Genomic DNA, 19,853 nt, shown 5'->3' with positions numbered 1-19,853 from the left:
CCCTCACCTGCAGGCTCATAAGAACGTTGAGGAAGTCATTCATGCCAGTCAGGCGTTCCACGTCTTGGAAAATGGCAACCAGGAGGGTCGGCGTGATGGCGATGGAGCGGGTCAAAACCACTCGAGCAAATCGTGACCACTTCAGATTGAGGAACCCCTGAAACAAGCAATGGGGAGACAAATGACCTGAACAGCCAGCGGAGCTCAAATGTCATCAAACGACAAAACAGTTTGTAGGGTGGGATACGGGTACAAGGAAGACATTCTCAGGCTAACTGGCTAGTTTTCAGCTTAATGCTCAGAACCTTCACCAATGGAAACGATGCCTTATGAGGAACAGCTTAGGGAGCTGGGTATGTTTAGCCTGGAGAAGAGAAGGTTAAGGGGTGATATGATAGCCATGTTCAAATATATAAAAGGATGTCATATAGAGGAGGGTGAAAGGTTGTTTTCTGCTGCTCCAGAGAAGCGGACATGGAGCAATGGATTCAAACTACAAGAAAGAAGATTCCACCTAAACATTAGGAAGAACTTCCTGACAGTAAGAGCTGTTCGACAGTGGAATTTGCTGCCAAGGAGTGTGGTGGAGTCTCCTTCTTTGGAGGTCTTTAAGCAGAGGCTTGACAGCCATCTGCCAGGAATGCTTTGATGGTGTTTCCTGCTTGGCAGGGGGTTGGACTGGATGGCCCTTGTGGTCTCTTGCAACTCTATGATTCTATGCTCACAACCTTCCAGTATTCTTTCAGTTGATCATCATTTACCTTTGTGTGTCTTTCATTTTCATAAACATCACTCCATTGTGATTTTTTTAAATAAAAAAAAAATCATTTTTATTTATATAATGATAAATGGAAAACCAATGCAAAGTCTGATTTTTTAAAGGTATTAAAAGAATGCCATTAACGTAAGTTTTGCTGTTTGTTTTCTTAGTCCTAGCATCTGCTCTGAAGATGTTACACAGCAGCCTAAGTTACTGCATGCTGGTTTTCTTTTGTAGGTGAGAACTTTCATGCAGAATTGCTTGCATGTGCCAGAAAGCAAAACACCCTCAGGTAACTGAACTGTTTAGACTGGGTTCCAACATCTCCATCATCTCATCTTCACTCAAGTAAGGACAAACATAAGCCAACATGGCCAAAGAGAGATGAAATACCTCCATGACAAATTGTCCAGAGTAGGTTCCTGTCATTGTCGAACTCTGACCTGCAGCGAGAATCCCGATAGCCCAGATGTAGAGAGCAGCAGGGCCAAAGGAACAACCCAGAACAACACCCTAGAACAGAGAAGGATTCTTGTCAGTGATGTATAAAAGTAAAATTCTGAGGGGGGAGGGCAAATAAAGACTTACAATATAGAGCTGCCGAGGCAGCGATCTAATGCAAGGGGGCCATTTTATTAAAATCGCTATTTAGATGAGGTTGGCCAATTCACTCAAACAGAACACGAACTTGAGGGTCAGGGCTACGGCACACATACATTAATTTTCATAAATATGCCAGTGCCAAATGACAGTTAAGTTGTCCAACTTTCCATTTCCCCAAGAGCAACGAGCTTCTTGCACTATTCCGCTGGATGGGAGCAGGAATAAAAGAACCTCCCTGGGGTTCTTTGCAGAACACTAGGGCAATGAAGGGACGTGGGTGGCGCTGTGGGTTAAACCACAGAGCCCAGGGCTTGCCGATCAGAAGGTCGGCGGTTCAAATCCCCGCGACGGGGTGAGCTCCCGTTGCTCGGTCCCTGCTCCTGCCAACCTAGCAGTTCAAATGCACGTCAAAGTGCAAGTAGATAAATAGGTACCACTCCGGTGGGAAGGTAAACAGCGTTTCCGTGCGCTGCTCTGGTCCGCCAGAAGCGGCTTAGTCATGCTGGCCACATCACCCAGAAGCTGTCTGCGGACAAATGCTGGTTCCCTCGGCCTATAGAGATGAGCATGCAACCCCAGAGTCGTCCACGACTGGACCTAACGGGCAGGGGTCCCTTTACCTTTAGGGCAATGAAGGGAAGACCCAAACTTGTCTAATATTTGCATCTCCCCTCTTGTCCTTCCCTGCTAAATCCAGAGGAAAAACAACTGCTGAAACATTGAAATCACATTTTTTGCAGGGTGTTGGTTTTTTTTTCTCCAGGCGACATGTGGATTGTTGCCCTAATGCCCGATAAAGCATTATCCCCAGTTTGGAGTGGGGTTGGTTTTTTTTTGGGGGGGGGGAGTGTATCTCAGTATGTACTCCATCAGGTTCCCCAATATCTTTGATAGCTCCTCTTTAACAGGCTTCTGGAAGCTTGCTAAACCTTTTTAAGGTAGATTTGTTCATTGTCGTCAAAACTGAACATATTACAACTTTGCATTTTAGGTTTTTTCCCCTCAGAGGTAGGTTATGATGGTTTTTAATCTGGACTTTTAGCCAGCATTCTTATAGAGCTGTGTTTATCACAGCTCTTTTAAAAAGTGATATTAAAAGGAAATAAAAGAGAATCTAGACACTGTACAAGCTAAACGTTAGAGTGTTCTGCTATTCCAATGGGATCTCCTGCACCCCTGAAAATCTGCTGCAGAGGGTCTCTCTGGAAGATATGAAATGTGTGCTTTGGGGGGGGAGGGAAAGTCCCACTACACCGCTGGAAGTCTGCTTGAACAACATTAGATTCAACCTTTCCTTGGCTACACAGATATTCTTCATGCAGTCAACTTTGGGGGAGCAACGGCTGAAACGATCCAAGACGGTTCTGAGCCAAGCCCAATATTCCTTTGCTGCCTCAAGAAAAATGCCTATATTGCCGTTCAAAGACTTACTCACCCCTTTATAGATATCGACATCCAGGGTCCCATTTGATTGAAACAACGAAGGTGGAGCAAAGGTTTTATTTGCACACATCTCTTGCTGCAAAGACAAATTTTGACATGTTTCAAAAACTACGCTTTCACAAGGTCGATTCAAGTATGAGGAGAGGGACATATTGCTGGGATATACAGTGGTACCTCGGGTTAAGAACTTAATTCGTTCTGGAGGTCCGTTCTTAACCCGAGGTACCACTTTAGTTAATGGGGCCTCCCACTGCCGCCACCACGCGATTTCAGTTCTCATCCTGAAGCAAAGTTCTTAACTTGAGGTACTATTTCTGGGGTAGCGGAGTGTGTAACCTGAAGTGTCTGCAACCCAAGGTATCACTGTATATATAAATGCTGGGAGATTCCATCAGGATGCAGCAGGAGAAATGGGATGCAATAAATAGAACAATATTTATTTATTTATTTATTTATTTATTTATTTCAGATTTCACCAGCCCTTATCTGGCGGATATGTGCTGGAATCGGCGGTTTTGTTGCGAAGGTACAGGGGAGTCCTATATGCCCAGAGATTTTGTCCCAGTGCCTTGGGAGTGGTTGAGTCAACTGAACATATTCTTCTGATCTGCCCATTTTATGTAGACCTTAGACAAAAAAATTTATAGCTCCACTGCTATCCCAACCTAGTCCCGTACACAAGAGAAAAACAGGTTTTGTTTTTGCTGAATAACTTTACTGGACCAACAGCATCCTTGGTGGCCAAATTCCTCTTTTTTTTTTTCCTTAAGCGCTGTAAGGTAAAAATTGACAGCATTGACATGGGTCTAAATGTATAACCTACTTTTATTGCTGGCTTAAGTGCCATGTTCCTTTAGGTGCTTACTCGTTTTAATTTTTGTATGGATAAATCCTTGTTTTCTGACTGACGGTCGAATAAAATTTCGATGATGATGATGATGAATTAATTAATTAATTCCCGCCTTCCCCGTCCAAGGCCGGCTCAGGGTGGCTAACACCAGATATATAATACGTTCAAAACACAAAATCAAACAATTGATTAAAACACAGCTCAAAATCACAATAAAATGAGAATAGAATTAAGTGGCCAACCCACGAATCATAGCCATGAAGGTAGGAATATTAAATATTCGCCGGTCACGGTCACCCATGTTGGTCGCTTATGTATTGTCACTCTACTGATTCTTTCGAGATCCAAGCATTCCCTCTTTCCTTGAACTGTTTCCAAGAGGTCTGATAAGGTATTTTGTAACCAAGAATCAGTGCCTGGGCTTGGATTTCCCCCATCTTTTTCCTCCAATCGCATTTGCTTTTGTGCGATCCTCTTTCGGGCTGCAAATGTGTGGGCGGGGCCTCCACAAGCCACCCCAAGGATGCTTTTTGATAGAGGCGTGCGATATAAATGCTTCAAATATTGGTTTAGTTTGGGTCACGCCAAGTTACTGGGATACATCCTGTTCCCTTCTGGGAATGCCTTAAAATTATGGAAGAAAGTGTACCAGAAGAGAAACAGAGAATAGGGACTCACCAAGTCTTTGTTTGTCTTTCCGAAGAAGGCTTGGGCAAAGACCGAAACGACAAAGACGTTTATAATGAAGGAGATGAAGAGGGCAATGCAGGATTCTATGAAGAAATATTTGTTGGCCTCACTGACCTCCTTCTTGTTGCCCCGATTCACCTGCCGAGACTGGACAGAAAGAGAACAGGTTAGCACAGCCTGCAAGAAGGGGTTTATTCAAGGCCGTGTCCAAGCCAACAGGTGGCATCCTCTGCAAATTCTGAATATTCACCCATCTTTTGAAGGTCAATAGTTACAATGGGCTAGGCTGTGTACATAGGGTCTCACAGATACAGGCAGTACGATAATGCACCAGCCTTTCGGAACAGAAGGTTCATGTATGGGAATTTCCACCTTGGCCTACCCAACATAATACTAGAACCTGGGTTCATCTAAGAGAGCTGAATCCTGGAAGATTCAGAACAGGAAAAAAAGAAAGCGCTTCTTAATTCAGACCATATGCATCTGCTTGGCCACCGTGAGAACAAGGATGCTGGACTAGATGAACTGATGTGATCCAACAGGGTCCGTTTTTAGTTCAAGATGGGAACCACAACACATTTTATACAGCAGGGGTCAGCAAACTTTTTCATCAGGGGGCCGCTCCACTGTCCCTCAGACCCTCTATATTCTGAAGAGGAAAAAATCGAACGAATACCTATGCCCCACAAATAACCCAGAGATGCATTTTAAATAAAAGGACACATTCTACTCATGTAAAAACATGCTGATTCCCAGACTATCCGTGGGCCAGATTGAGAAGGCGATTGGGCCGCATCCGGCCCCTGGGCCTTAGTTTACCTACCCATTTTATACAGGAATGTGAATATAAAGGGAAAACACACGCAACTGAAAACTATAAAGGTTATAAAGTTGTAGAATATCCCAAAGAGGGCTGTTTTAACCCAGCTCATTCTTCTCAAAAGTGACTGAATTTTAGAAACATATCACGGGCTGCAACAATCCCTGTGGTGTCCTGCCAACCTAAAAGGCAACCAAGACTAGGGTTAAGGTAAATGTAAAAGGTAAAGTACCCCTGGATGGTTAAACGTCCAGTTGCAGATGACTCTGGGGTTGCGGTGCTCATCTCCCTTTTTAGGCCGAGGGAGCCGGTGTTTGTCCACAGACAGCTTTCCGGGTCATGTGGCCAACACGACTGAACCGCTTCTGGCGCAACGGGACATCTTGACGGAAGCCAGAGCGCACGGAAATGCCGTTTACCTTCCCGCCACAGCAGTACCTATTTATCTACTTGCACTGGCATGCTTTTGAACTACTAGGTTGGCAGGAGCTGGGACAAAGCAACGGGAGCTCACCCCATCGCGGGGATTCAAACCGCCGGCCTTCTGATCGGCAAACTCAAGAGGCTCGGTGGTTTAGACCACAGTGCCACCCATGTTGCTCTAACTAGGGTTAACTAGGGTTACGCTAACAAGCCGCAACTGCTGTCTTCCTGGCCACTGAGCTGGGGAGGCATGTGCCCTGAGAGAAGCTGTGGCTTCTTTCCATCAGCCTGCACAGATTTAAATCACTAGTCAGTAAGGCTTGATTTAAATCACAGTTTTCTACATAAAGACTAATTCTTGCTGGTATAACTTTAATATGCAAGTAGATGAAGATTTTTAGAATAACAACTTTTCATATTCGTTTTTTTACCCCCAGTTTAATAGGTTAATCATTCATATTTGGACAACTTTTCTGTTGTACTTAGGAAGGGGAAAAATAATCATTACCTTAATAATAGCAATTTAAATAGATTTATTAGATCCATTCCACTCCAAACAATCAGAAAAACATTGTTTCTATTCTATTCACTGAACTTGAAACTTAACACTGAAGGGGTTGATTCTGTATTCATAGGTTTGTAGAACAATAGGATTAAGGTCTTTTTCTCAACTCTGTTCATGTTATAACATTTTTGCTGTGAAGAAGAGGCATGTGATCTCTGCTGAGTCAAATTCAGTTTTGAGAACTGCAAAAGTAAACCAAGCATCTGTGATAATATCTTGTAGGCAGAGAAACTGCCCAATAATTTTACAAAAACCTCTGGAAGAGCATAAATGACATTGTGAATGGATTAATGGAATTTATTTACCAAAAAAATTTAAACATATACAGCCTTATTCTACATAATTAAAAAACTAATCTTTATTTCATGATTGAATAACCTTTGGATGGTACAGTGGTGCCTCGCAAGACGAAATTAATTCGTTCCGCGAGACTTTTCGTCTTGCGGAAATTTCGTCTTGCGAGGCACCGTTTCCCATAGGAACGCATTAAAATTTAATTAATGCGTTCCTATGGGGGGAAAAGTCCGGCGGCTCCGGTCGGAAGGGGCACCAGCCGGCACCGGAGCCGCTCGGCACCGCGTTTTAAGGCTGCAGCGAGCGAACTATTCGCCCGCTGCAGCTTTAAAACGTGACGCCGTGCCGGTCGGGAGGGGCGCGGGCTTACCTTTTGGCTCCGGTGGGGAGGGGTGCAGTCGGAGCGCGTCGCCATCTTGGGGTCGTCTGCGCATGTCCTTAAAACGCGGCGTCACGCGGCTCCGGGCCGGCTTACAGTGGTACCTCGCCAGATGAATTCGTCTGGCGAAGCACGGCCATAGACGAATTCGTCTCGCGAGTCAACTAAAAACTCGCAAAACCCTTTCGTTTTGCGAGTTTTTCGTTGTGCGAGGCATTCGTCTTGCGGGGTCCAATGTAATATATTTTCCTCAAAAAGCATTTTATTTTTTAAAAAAATCCAATTTAATAAAAAAAAAATCCGATATTTTATAAAAAAAAACATTGATTTTTATCCACCCTGCTTTGCTGTGTGGCATTTGTGAGGGGAAAGACTGAAGTGACAATCGGCCCCACGCAGGCAAAAAACAGCAACGCCCCAAGCTTACCTTGACCAGCGCAGAATGCAAGTACATGTTGTGCGGCATGATGACAGCACCCACGATCCCAACGGCTTGCTCTAGCTGAGGGATGCCACAGCCTTCACAGTACGGCATGAACATCCCTTTCAGCAACTGGCCCTGGTCTGGTCCCACCCTAACATACTGTAGGGACATAAGAGGATGGCCATTAGCACAGCTGGAATCGCAAGCGGCCTTGGGCAAGACGCAGGTGTCTACTTTCAGACTGACACAGCAATGCCACTCGTGAGGTACTTTCCCCCTCCTCGTTTTCATACAGTGCAGCCTTCCGCAGACATTTGCTGAACTACAACTCCCACTAACCCTGACCATCGGCCACGCTTGCCGGGGCTGATGGGAATTGTAGTCCCAAACACTTGGAGGGCACTGGGTTGGGGAAGACCAAGGCAGCAAATCTCTCTCTTCGGCCCACTCTTACACGGCCATATTGATACAGAGCTATGGTCGCATTCAATATATTCACCTGCACCCTTGGGGTGTAACAGAGTTTGCTGACTGCACCACTGCTGTTTTGTTTTCATATCTGGCTCTGACGAGAGGTTCCAACAACATTTTATTGCTAATTTTTTATATTGTTAGCTACCCTGTGCTTCCATTGAGAGGAAGGAGGGGATATACAGGTGAAACTCGAAAAATTTGAATATCGTGGAAAAGTCCATTTATGTAAGCCATTGTTTTCATTAGCTATTGGAGTTTAATATATGAGATAGATAGATAGATATTCTTTATTCGGCTATAAGCCCACAAAGTAAAACAAATCAATAAATAAAACGGCATTTTACATTCTAAAATATCAACTAAAATATTTCAACGGATGAGATAGACTCATGATATGAAAAGCGAGAAATGTCAAGCCTTTGTTTGTTATAAAAGTTGTGAATGCATCACCACCCCAAAGCTGAAAATTTCACCCCTATGGAAAATCACAAGCTCACCCCAAATATGAAGACCACTTCTCTGGCCAGTCAAACTATGTACCAACACTTACGTGAAACCACTAGGAGAGGTTACATAGAATTGTAGAGTTGGAAGGGGCCATGAGGAGCATCTAGCCCAACATGTTTTGTTACATTCTGAATGGGAAAAGCCACTTTTTAATCTCTAATGCAAAAACCCCCACATATTCAAAAGCAATGTTACCTCATATCCAAATGTAACGGCCATAATGGTAATCAGGAACCCGAAAAAAGCTTCCAGTTTCCTCAGGCCTGAAAAAGACACGCATGCACATTTGAAAAGATACTTTGGGAGCCGAAAGTCCTTTCATACAGTCTGGAATAGTGAAAGAGTTTCCTCAGTGCCTCACCTCATCACACTGGCCGTCAGGTCAAGCAACAGCGTGCCCATTTACACACCGCACAAGTCTCTCTCCTGGGGGGGCATCCAACAAAATGCCTTGAATGTCCAACACAGTGTGAGAACCTATACAGTGGTACCTCTGGTTAAGAACTTAATTCGTTCCGGAGGTCCGTTCTTAACCTGAAACTGTTCTTAACCTGAAGCACCACTTTAGCTAATGGGACCTCCCGCTGCCGCCGTGCTGCCAGAGCACAATTTCTGTTCTTATCCTGGAGCAAAGTTCTTAACCTGAAGCGTTATTTCTGGGTTAGCAGAGTATGTAACCTGAAGCATATGTAACCCGAGGTACCGCTGTAATTAAGTGGCCAACCCACGAATCATAGCCATGAAGGTAGGAATATTAAATATTCGCCGGTCACGGTCACCCATGCTGGTCCCTTATGTATTGTCACTCTACTGATTCTTTCGAGATCCAAGCATTCTCCCTTGGGCCACCCCTGCCACAGAGCATTAGAGGCCATGTACAAAGGCTGGTCCTTTGGCAGAAAGTGAGGCAGGAAGGTGCGAATGGTAACCCCAAACCAAGAAGCTGATTACTATAAGAACGAGGAAAGCCACATGTCAAGGGATCAATCGTTTTGAACCAGCAACCGTTTCCCATGCAAGACATCATGCCGCCGGAATCCACAGCTTTTGCAAAGTGGGTTGCGAGACTTCACCTACAATCTGGAGAGCCGTACGAGCTCTAGTCCTCATTCCCAGCAGGGATCCGCGTTTGCAAAGCAAGTCGCAGGCAAAAGCCCTTTTCCCAGGATTTCGCAAGCGTGCCCCAATGAATAGCAGGGCCTACTCAAGAGTTGGTTGCGAAAGTGCTCTCGCTCCACTCGTCAGATTACTAAGGGCAGCAGGAGGAGGAGGAGGAGGAGGAGCTCTTATATAAGAAAGGAGCTTACCGTACTTGTCCAGGAAGAGAAACATAAAGGTGTCGGCGATTGTGATGAGGACTCCGCCCCACAAAGGGATTCTGCAGGAAGACAAAACAGGCGGCGGAGGTTTCAGGGTGTTCTAAGTGCATCAGCTGAAAACCGAGTGGGGCCAATCTGTTTAAAAATGTTGGGAAAGGTGGACAAAATACTTGCCTATTGAGAGGGAACGAACCTGGGAGGCCTCATTCAACCGCGGAAGGGGAGGGAATCAGATAAGAGAAAGTCACAAGGAAACACTAAGCATTTTTGTTGAAAGTTTATGGGGTGAAACGCTGCGTTTTCCCAGTGATGAAAAAAAAAATTGGGCAACTTAACAGCGGCCTGGTCGCTACAACTGGCTATGCCCAGCTAAGCTCTGAACCCTGCGGGCATTTTAGAAAACCAGCTGCCCTCTCGGGATGGGAAAGGGATGACATTGCCATGCCCTTGTGCTACCCTTCGAACAAGGGTCATATCTTCCCTCCACAGTAGCCATTGTTTTTTTAAAAAGCAATTAAATATTGCCGAGCAATTCTTAACAATAACACGAAAATTCAGTGTTTAAGAAGTATTCAGAAAGGAACTGAAAGAAATATGGCAACTATCAGAATGCTGTGGTAGCCCTGCCTTATACAGAGTCAGACCAATTTGTCCCTCTAGCTCAGTATTGTCCACACTGGCTGGCAGCAGCTGCTCAGGGTTTCAGGGAGGGGGCATTCCCAGACCCAGGGATCGAACCTGCGACCGTCGGTATGGAAAGTCTTTGCTCTACCCACTGAGCTCTGGTGCTTTCTTCAGATGCCATCGTATAAAATAAGTGGCACACGGTTCCATTTAATTTATAGCCACTGCATCCTGCCCTCCAGGATGAAAGGCTTCCAGAACAACGGAAGAATACCAACCGTACGACATTTAGAATACAGTATACAGTTGAGAGGTGGCAACCAGCATAGGAAAAGGGGTCAGAAAGAAAATCTAAATAATATCACGTCAAGAAGTTTGAACATTCCTACAGGGGGAAGGTTTGGGATTTATTTATTTTTCAGTTTTCTGCCGGCGATTTGTCACAAAAGGACTAGAAATCATTAACATAAAACGTGTAATAGATTATAAAGATGTTCTTGTAACAGACGGTATTGTGTCAAGATACCCCTTATGTGGGACTGTGCAAAGCTAGGCTTCCCAGCAGACAAGGGCTGTGTTGGCGATGGAATTCCCAGCCTAGGGTACTGAATTCCTTTGCCTGGGGAATTCCTGGCCTTGCTGAGCAATTCTGATGCCGAGCGAGGCTTGCCAGAGTACAGCTTTGCTCCGTTACTGTTGGCAAATAAAGGCTTGTTTATTTTTCAAGAGCTCTGCCAAAAAAACCCGATCTAATTTCTAACTGCCCATATCTGCAGTGTATTTATTTACTAAATGTTTAAAATAAAATTAGGAGGGCAAAGCAGTGGTGAAGCGGGAGGGCGAGGGTTTGCAGCAGGGGTGGGGAACCTGTGGGTATCAAGAACTGGTTGGACCACCATTCCCATCCGCCACGGCCAAGTTGGCTAGTGGTTAGGGATGATGGGAGCTGTAGTCCAGCAACATCTGGAGGGCCAAAGATTCCCTACCCCTGGTTTATTTTAAGTAAGGGGCTGCATTATGGGAGAGCTGCTGACAGCAAGGAGGAGACAGCATACGGGAGGAATGGCTTTGCATTGTCAGAGCTTCTCTCCTGCGGAAATCAGTGAGCTGAATTGCAAACGTTTATAAATGTTGTGTGGACATAGCCGGCCAAGGACTAAGCTGGTTCAATAATGCATTTGTGGAATCCTATGCTTGAATGTTCTCCAGGATCCAAGGAAAAGACACATCCCCAAACCATTTGCACCATCCCCGAATATGGAAAATGAGAAAGTTAGGATGATGATGATGATAATAATAATAATAATAATAATAATAATAATAATAATTATTATTATTATTATTATTATTATTATTATTATTATTATTATTATTATTTATTTGTACCCTGCCCATCTGGCTGGGTTTCCCAGGATGAATGGTTCTTGCCCGAGTTGCTCAATGATGTAATCCTGCAGCCAAGCTGGTGCCAAACATACTGCTTGGCTTTCCTTTGGACCACATCAGTGAGACCAAGAGGGGGGGGGTCGTGTTGTGTGTGCAGCCCAGGACCTCCATACACACTGCCCAAACATGCACCCCAGGGAGGTCACTTCAGTGCTGCTAATAAAGTGGTTTGAATTCACCCTTAGAGGCACACTCCATTGTCTCTTAAGACAGAAGGGTGCCAACAACTAGGTTTCTACATGAAGGGAGTTTCTTTTTTACAAGGAGGTACATTCAAGCATGTGGACTTTCCCAAATGCTTTCTGAGATTTTGACAGTCCTAGGAGGGCTGTGCCACGTTTATTATTTTTCCATATACGGTATAGACCAGCCTTCAGAAGTTCCACTTTACACACAGGAGCAGGGCACTGCAAGAAAACAAACCATGTTTTTCCTAGTTCAGAATAAGAAACTGGTGACACCACTCCAGAAGCAGGAAGGTGATGCTTAAGCCCCAACCTACCCAGAGGACAAAAAAGGCAACTTACATCCCAACAGACAGGAGGTGAATGGCGATTGCAGAGCCAATGACTTCTTGCATATCTGAGCCAACAATGGCCAGCTCCACCATCAACCACAAGATAATCCGAGGGACCTAAGGAGCAATCAAGAATTTTGTTTTATACACACACAAAATGTGAAAGAAGCAAATGGGGGGAAAACAAGGATACACACCCAGATTTTTTTTTTAAAAAAACAAACAAACACAACTTCCATTGTTAGTTTGGTAATATGAACAACCTTCCTACTATGAGATATTCTAATGGTACACAACCAATCATATTTCCACAAGCAATTAGTGACTTTCTTCCTCACCAAATCTTAACCCTTTTTCTCTCCAAATACACTACTTTTTGCCCATCAATCTCATATGCCCCAGGGCTCTGACCTAGAGCATCGGCTACCTTGCTGAACGAAAGTAAGCAGCTCTGGGTCTGCCTGGATGGAAGACTGACTGGGAACCACAAGGATCCCACCTTGAATTCCATGACGATAATTATAAAAATTATAATTTTATTATTTGTACCCCACTCATCCGATTGGGTTGATGGCAGAAAGCTGTCGCTAAATAAAAAAATAAAAACTTTTCTTTTTCCAAACCTTTCTTGAGCAACTGAGGTGCATGCCAGAAAGATTTGCCCACTGCTACTTGATAGGGTGGAGAGAAGGAACAGGAACCCTTCCTGGGCCTCCGTTTCATTTCTACATAGCAAAACGTGACGGTCAAAAAAAAAAAAAAAAACCCCACAGAGGCAGCAAATCGTATTTATTCACATGAAGCAGGTAAGCTTGAAAGCTTGCTGATAATGTTATCTATATTTGACAGCTAATATTAGGCCCTAATATTATCAAGTGTTAGGACTGTTAAAGCTCCAGGAGCACCACAGCTTCCGCCAAGGCTGCTAACTGTCCTTTTGCAATCACAGATCTACCTGTCGTGTGTGTGGCATCAGGTATTAGATTTAATAGTTGTACACCACAATACTGAGCTAAAAGTGACTCACGGCAACAAAGCCTCACAGGAAATAATAATAATAATAATAATAATTTATTATTTATACCCCGCTCATCTGGCTGGGTCTCCCTGGCCACTCTGGGCAGCTTCCAACAAATATTAAAATAAAATACAAAGTCACAGATTAAAAACTTCCCTAAACAGGGCTGCCTTCAGGTATTTTCTGAATGTCAAGTAGTTGCTTATCTCTTTGACCTGTGATGGGAGGGTGTTCCACAGGGTGGGCGCCACTACCGAGAAGGCCCTCTGCCTGGTTCCCTGTAGCTTTGCTTCTCGCAGTGAGGGAACCGCCAGAAGGCCCTCGGTGCTGGATCTCAGTGTCTGGGCGACTGTTTCATCGCCCTCAGCTCCGGGGGGAAATTAGCAAACGACCCCTCCATCAATATAATCGTATGAAAAACATAACAGCACTTAGTTTTAGAAGAAGTAAACAATGGATGCAGCTCAATCGAAACTCAGAATGATTAAAAAAATAATTGATTAGGAACGGCTGCTGAGCTGAATGCCATTCGGCATGATCCCTTTGGGGAAGGGAGGAGTATGATCCCAGGCAGAAAGTTCTTCTTAGCCACAAGGTGTGTGGGGAAACTGGTCTTGTTCTGCCCTAGACGGAAGACACACTCGTTTGCTAGCAGCATGGCAACAGGTGAGTGGAAACTGATGAGACAAAAAACAGCCTTGCGGCCAAAATTGTGAGGCTTGGTGGACCTAATTAAGCTAACGGGCCAGAGGGAACCCACTGTATAAGGGTCTAATTCCTGTGGATCAAACCAGACGCAGCGACAGAAGCAGATTAAAAGGGGCCGGAAGATCCCCCGTTACCACAGGCACTGAGCAATAAAAATAACAGTCGCTGCGGTCTATTTTTAGAAATTAAACACTTCTGATGAGGGAAGGATTCTGCATCTGCTGACCGCCAACCACCTACGTGGATTACACTGCCTGGAATTTGGCAAGTCCTGAGCCAACAGACACCAACGAGGTTCGTGAAGCCAGCTTTCAGCTACAAGGGAAGCTCAACGTGAAGATACGTGTTTTTAAGTAAAAAATAAATGAATCCTTCTGCAGAGAGCCACAATGAGCTTTCTGAAGGCACGACCCATTAGAGCCACAAGCAACAGCGAAAGGAAACTCTTCACTCCCCAGCATTTTAGTTTGCAAAATTTTCCCTCCTTGCATTAGCTTCCTGCCTGGTGCTACCAAGGGGAAGAACAGCAGAAGCCCAAAGCCGGGAGGGACAAGCCTACATTTGCAGCTGTTTCTTTGGCACAGTATCGGCCCTCCCAGAAACTGGCCCCTCCCACATGGTTTTTGGAGGCTGTTTTGAAGAAGCTGTGCCGGAGCGGTCTCCACACCACCTTAGTCCCAGGAGATCTCAGAACGCAGCTTCTTCCTGGTTCAGTTCAGGGAAAATCGTTACTTGGAATTGCCTGGCTTGACCTGGGACTCAACTCAAACCCAACATCCTATTTACTGAGGGTGTTTTAATGCAATCCCCGGGGGGGAGAGGAAGTAAATAGACGTGTCAAGTTCTGAATACCCCAAGAGGAAACTTAGTCCAGGGTTAGCTGTAAACGCACACATGACCACCCAGAGACAAGTCACCAGAAATAAGATGGGGGCAGACAAGGAGGGTTTGCTAATCCTGGTGGAGGAGGAGTGTTTTCCAGCCGAGATCCACATCCCTAGGCAACTGTGTCTTGCCGAAACAAGCCTCAAAAGAATTCCACAGCGAACAGAATACTCCTATGTGCTTCTTTAAATCCAGGCTTTTAAGCAGACTGGCTTCTTCAAATACTAGTAATTAAAGTGATTATGGAGAGGCAACACAAAGCAAATATTGCACGAACGTAGTAGAACGGAGGAGGAAGGAAGAGGCTAAGTTGCAGGCCTGCCTGGAAGCCACAATCCCAGCCCTGTAATTCAAAATGCATGCAATTTACTCTGTGCTGAGAGAAGTGCTCTCTTGCACACATTCAGAACACATTCAAATACCCAATTTAAAAAAACAACAACAACGAAAGCAAGCCCTGGGTTCAAGGTAAGAGCTGTATAGGAAAGTCCGGGCAAGCAGCAAATTCTCCTCCAGGTAATGGAGAAGAAGAGAAGAAGAGTTTGGATTTGATATCCCGCTTTTCACTACCCGAAGGAGTCTCAAAGCGGCTAACATTCTCCTTTCCCTTCCTCCCCCACAACAAACACACTGTGGGGTGAGTGGGGCTGAGAGACTTCAGAGAAGTGTGACTAGCCCAAGGTCACCCAGCAGCTGCATGTGGAGGAGCGGAGACACGAACCCGGTTCACCAGATAACAAGTCTACCGCTCCTAACCACTACACCACACTGGCTCTCTGGAGGTGGTGATGATCTTAAAAGAGGGGTGCACTCAGATTCACCCACCCCTATTTCCCCTGACAAGGCACCCCTGATTTAAAGGGCTGGCGGAGATGCAGTTTTGCCTATTTATGGTAAGGGGGTGACATCCACAGTGCAGCAGGTGCTTTCTTTATATGCAGAAATACAGTGGTGCCCCACTAGACGAATGCCTCGGTAGACGAAAAACTCGCTAGACGAACGGCATTCGCTAGCGGAAGGCTGCCCCGCAAGATGGAAAAGTCAATGGGGCTGCCTCGCAAGACGGGGGAAAAAAAAATTTCGGCGCGAAAACCTCCGCGCTGCATTGCCGCTTCGCTAGACGAAAAATTCGCTCTGCGAAGACACTCGTAGAACGAATTATTTTCGTCTAGCGGGGCACCACTGTAGTACAAAAGCCAGAGGATCTGGAGGCTGGTGTAGCCTTTCCAAATTCACTTCTAGGTCCCATTAACTCCACTGCATGTTGCGCTTTGGCGCAACGCACCTGCCTTCCTCCCATCTGCTTCTTTTTGCCTTTCTGGATCTGCATCTGTCCCTTGTATGCGTCAAATTCCCTTATACTCTTTGGCTACAGACATATGACTTTGGGAACGGCCCGGCCCCTTCAGGAGCCTCTTGGACTTACCACAATTCCTGGCCCCCATCTTCCAGGGGGCCTCTACTCACCCCCCAGATACTAGTTACCACCTATACTCCCAATTCTGTCTAGCTGCTTTTAACACACAGGGAGATCTGATCCTGCAACAACTGGGTGCATTCCTCTGCTCGCAACAAAAGCACAAGATAAATTTTCCAAATGAATGGCTCAATTCACTCACCTTGGGATATTGCCGGTTGCATACTTCTGCCAGGTGAAGTCCTGTTACCACTCCTAGCCTCGCTGCCAGGCGCTGCAAGAGCAGGCCAATGATCGTGGCTAGCAAGAGAACCCAGAGCAGCTGAAAGGCACAAAAGCACAGCAAGGTCAAGAGCAGCCAAGGTAGGAGAACTCTGGGAGCCAGCCAGCCAGCCAGCCGAAGGATTCTGTTTCCTAAAGTGTGTCTGCAATTCTTCATGAATTTAAATACAGACGCAGCCTCAAACCTCTCTCACAACCAGAAACAGGGCATGGAGGAGAACACAGCTTTCAATTGCACATTGTTTTACCAAGAAATAACTGCTGAAGAAGAATATTGCAGACATGTCCAGGCTACGTAACACATCCACTGGCATGTGAACTGTAGTCTAGAGACTTCTCTGTTGGGTATTCTTACCCATCTATTCAAAAGAATTACAATCCGCAGCTTCCTTGGAGAGTAGCATTTGGCAGGACTGTTGAAACCGGACAGGGCAGGAATGTCTTCAGGAAAATATACTACTAGATTTCAATCTAGCTTTTTGTGAACGAGGAAACAAACACATTCCTACTCCGGTAATATAAGCAATATAAGCCTATCTCACCTGCTAAGGGCAACCCAGCTAGAGAGATGTTTTATTTAAAACTTAAGTTTTCAGCTGCAGGAGAATATAAGGTTGTTCCAGAATAGCTTACTTTGCCACCAACAGGTTTACTGCTTGATCTTACATTATCAGTAGAACTTCAGGTTTCTGCTCTGACAGAGAATAATAGAATCATAGAGTTGGAAGAGACCACAAGGGCCATCCAGTCCAACCCCCTGCCAAGCAGGAAACACCATCAAAGCATTCCTGACAGATGGCTGTCAAGCCTCTGCTTAAAGACCTCCAAAGAAGGAGACTCCACCACACTCCTTGGTAGCAAATTCCACTGCCGAACAGCTCTGTCAGGAAGTTCTTCCTAATGTTTAGGTGGAATCTTCTTTCTTGTAGTTTGAATCCATTGCTCCGTGTCCGCTTCTCTGGAGCAGCAGAAAACAACCTTTCTCCCTCCTCTATATGACATCCTTTTATATATTTGAACATGGCTATCCTATCACCCCTCAACCTTCTCTTCTCCAGGCTAAACATACCCAGCTCCCTAAGCCGTTCCTCATAAGGCATTGTTTCCAGGCCTTTGACCATTTTGGTTGCCCTCTTCTGGACACGTTCCAGCTTGTCAGTATCCTTCTTGAACTGTGGTGCCCAGAACTGGACACAGTATTCCAGGTGAGGTCTGACCAGAGCAGAATATAGTGGTACTATTACCTCCCTTGATCTAGACGCTATACTCCTATTGATGCAGCCCAGAAACAAGGGAATAGTTGAACCCCTGATTTAAAGGGCAGGCAGAGATGCAGTTTTGCCTATTTTTGGTATGGGGGCGACATCCACATCTGGGTGATTTGGGAAGAAAGAGCGCTCTTGCCAGACCAGCCTGGTCCCACTGCAATTCATCTTCATGTCAGGAGGACTCAAGCATTAAAATAAAGACAAGTCCGCCCAAAGAAGGCTGTGGAGTCCCCTATTCGAACACGGTTATGGTAAACATCTGGCTAGAATTAATACATGTATTGGCACATGGAGTAGGAGCAAGCTCTCTTTCAGCTCTCAAAACTCTAGGGGTGGCTTTTAGATGCTTGGGAGCAAATGTTTTGTAGCAAGAGGCTACTTACCTTAAAGCCTGCAATGGCGCCAGACTGCAGATCCGATTCTATGTTGCCTGGATCCAAATAGGCGATGCTCATGAGAAACCCAGGCCCAGTGAAGGCCCAGAGTTTTCGAAAACTGAACCATGGATGCTTAAAAGGAAAAAAAGGGAGGGGGATTAAGAGTGTGGAGATGTTTTTCCACGGAAGGGAAGGAGTTGTCCGAATGACGATTAATATCACAATCAATCAACACAGAAAGTTAGTTGTTTTCTTTCTTTTTTAACCAATGCTTTAATTCCAGAAGGATGTACATTCATTAGAGACCCTCTAAGCATATTGAATTATCATACAAACATATCTGCATCACCATCTAAAAAGATTCTTTAACATATACAGGTGAAACTCGAAAAATTAGAATATCGCGGAAAGGTTCATTTCTTTCAGTAATTCAATTTAAAAGGTGAAACTAATATACGAGATAGACCCATGACATGCAAAGCGAGATATGTCAAGCCTTTATTTGTTATAATTGTGATTATGGCGTCCAGCTGATGAAAACCCCAAAGTTGAAATTGTTAATTTGGGGTTCTCATCAGCTGTATGCCATAACCATCACAATTATAACAAAACAAAATAAAAAAATAAAAAAATCCTTCCAGTAGCACCTTAGAGACCAACTAAGTTTGTTCTTGGTATGAGCTTTCGTGTGCATGCACACTTCTTCAGATATCTGAATAAGTGTGCATGCACACGAATATCTGAAGATATCTGAATAAGTGTGCATGCACACGAATATCTGAAGATATCTGAAGAAGTGTGCATGCACACGAAAGTTCATACCAAGAACAAACTTAGTTGGTCTCTAAGGTGCTACTGGAAGGATTTTTTTATTTTTTATTTTGTTTTAATTATAACAAATAAAGGCTTGATATATCTTGCTTTGCATGTCATGTGTCTTATCTCATATATTAAACTCCAGTAGCTAATGAAAACAATTGCTTACATAAATGGACTTTCCCACGGTATTATAATTTTTCGAGTTTCACCTGTATAGGAAAATATAACAATGAGAATGTATTCTTACCAGATAGTCTTAGAGTCAACGTGTAGTGGTATATCAAAGTTAGATGACTAAGTTTGTAATATATAAGAAGGAAATTGGGTGTGTTCTAATGAAGATTTAAAGAGGCAGTGATACAAACTCTATCTTAAAGATACAGTGAGGAATATAGCAGATTACGGAAAGGCCCTGTCCTGGTGTATATACTTCATCTTGACATACTGTATTAACTTCTATCAATAAATCCATCTACAGAACAGATTTTTTGAAACAATCTTATCATTTGAACTACTATCCAGTATTATTTTACGTCCGTGGCCTGCGTTCTTGCCCTTCTACCATTTCCGTGTGAGCTTCAATCAAGAACTCCAACTTCTTTACTTTAATTCCAGAAGGACCATCATGCCAGGAGCAGAAAAGAAGCAAACCCACCCAACGATAGAGCATCGCACTGAGTCTACATCATGCCAGACACGTTTATCTTAACAGTGGCCTAAATTTGGAGCATTTACTTTGAACTGTGCTCTGGGAAGGTTCCTTAAAAGCTTATCAGGGTTTGCTCAAGCAGAAGACTAGCGATGGCAGGCAAGCTTCTCTGCAAGACAGCTCCCATCCAACAGTACCAATCTCATAAGACTGCAAGGGAATGTTGGATGCACTTTAGGAAGGCTCAGTTGATGTGGGGCGGCCACAAACCCAAATAAGCCTGAGCAGTGGC

The 19,853-nt window shown here is 44.6% G+C and overlaps 1 protein-coding gene across 4 annotated transcripts in view; it reads right to left on the bottom strand.

The window, feature by feature from the left end:
- Positions 1 to 19,853, bottom strand: part of SLC11A2 (solute carrier family 11 member 2) — a 65,793-nt gene that overhangs the window by 22,034 nt on the left and 23,906 nt on the right. For all 4 annotated transcript variants that reach the window (XM_033138455.1, XM_033138456.1, XM_033138457.1 and 1 more), the window contains 10 exons: positions 18,100 to 18,225; positions 16,369 to 16,488; positions 12,149 to 12,255; positions 9,540 to 9,610; positions 8,428 to 8,495; positions 7,255 to 7,410; positions 4,335 to 4,493; positions 2,799 to 2,882; positions 1,154 to 1,273; positions 8 to 157 (listed from right to left, as the gene is read on the bottom strand). In XM_033138455.1, coding sequence (XP_032994346.1) covers positions 8 to 157; positions 1,154 to 1,273; positions 2,799 to 2,882; positions 4,335 to 4,493; positions 7,255 to 7,410; positions 8,428 to 8,495; positions 9,540 to 9,610; positions 12,149 to 12,255; positions 16,369 to 16,488; positions 18,100 to 18,225 — 1,161 coding nt within the window. The remainder of the gene's footprint in view (positions 1 to 7; positions 158 to 1,153; positions 1,274 to 2,798; positions 2,883 to 4,334; positions 4,494 to 7,254; positions 7,411 to 8,427; positions 8,496 to 9,539; positions 9,611 to 12,148; positions 12,256 to 16,368; positions 16,489 to 18,099; positions 18,226 to 19,853) is intronic.

Source organism: Lacerta agilis, chromosome 2 (genome assembly GCF_009819535.1).
Source record: "Lacerta agilis isolate rLacAgi1 chromosome 2, rLacAgi1.pri, whole genome shotgun sequence".
In the NCBI taxonomy this organism is placed as follows: Eukaryota; Metazoa; Chordata; class Lepidosauria; order Squamata; family Lacertidae; genus Lacerta; species Lacerta agilis.
Note: the sequence above shows the minus strand (reverse complement) of the source record. Positions and strands in the feature narration are given on the sequence as shown.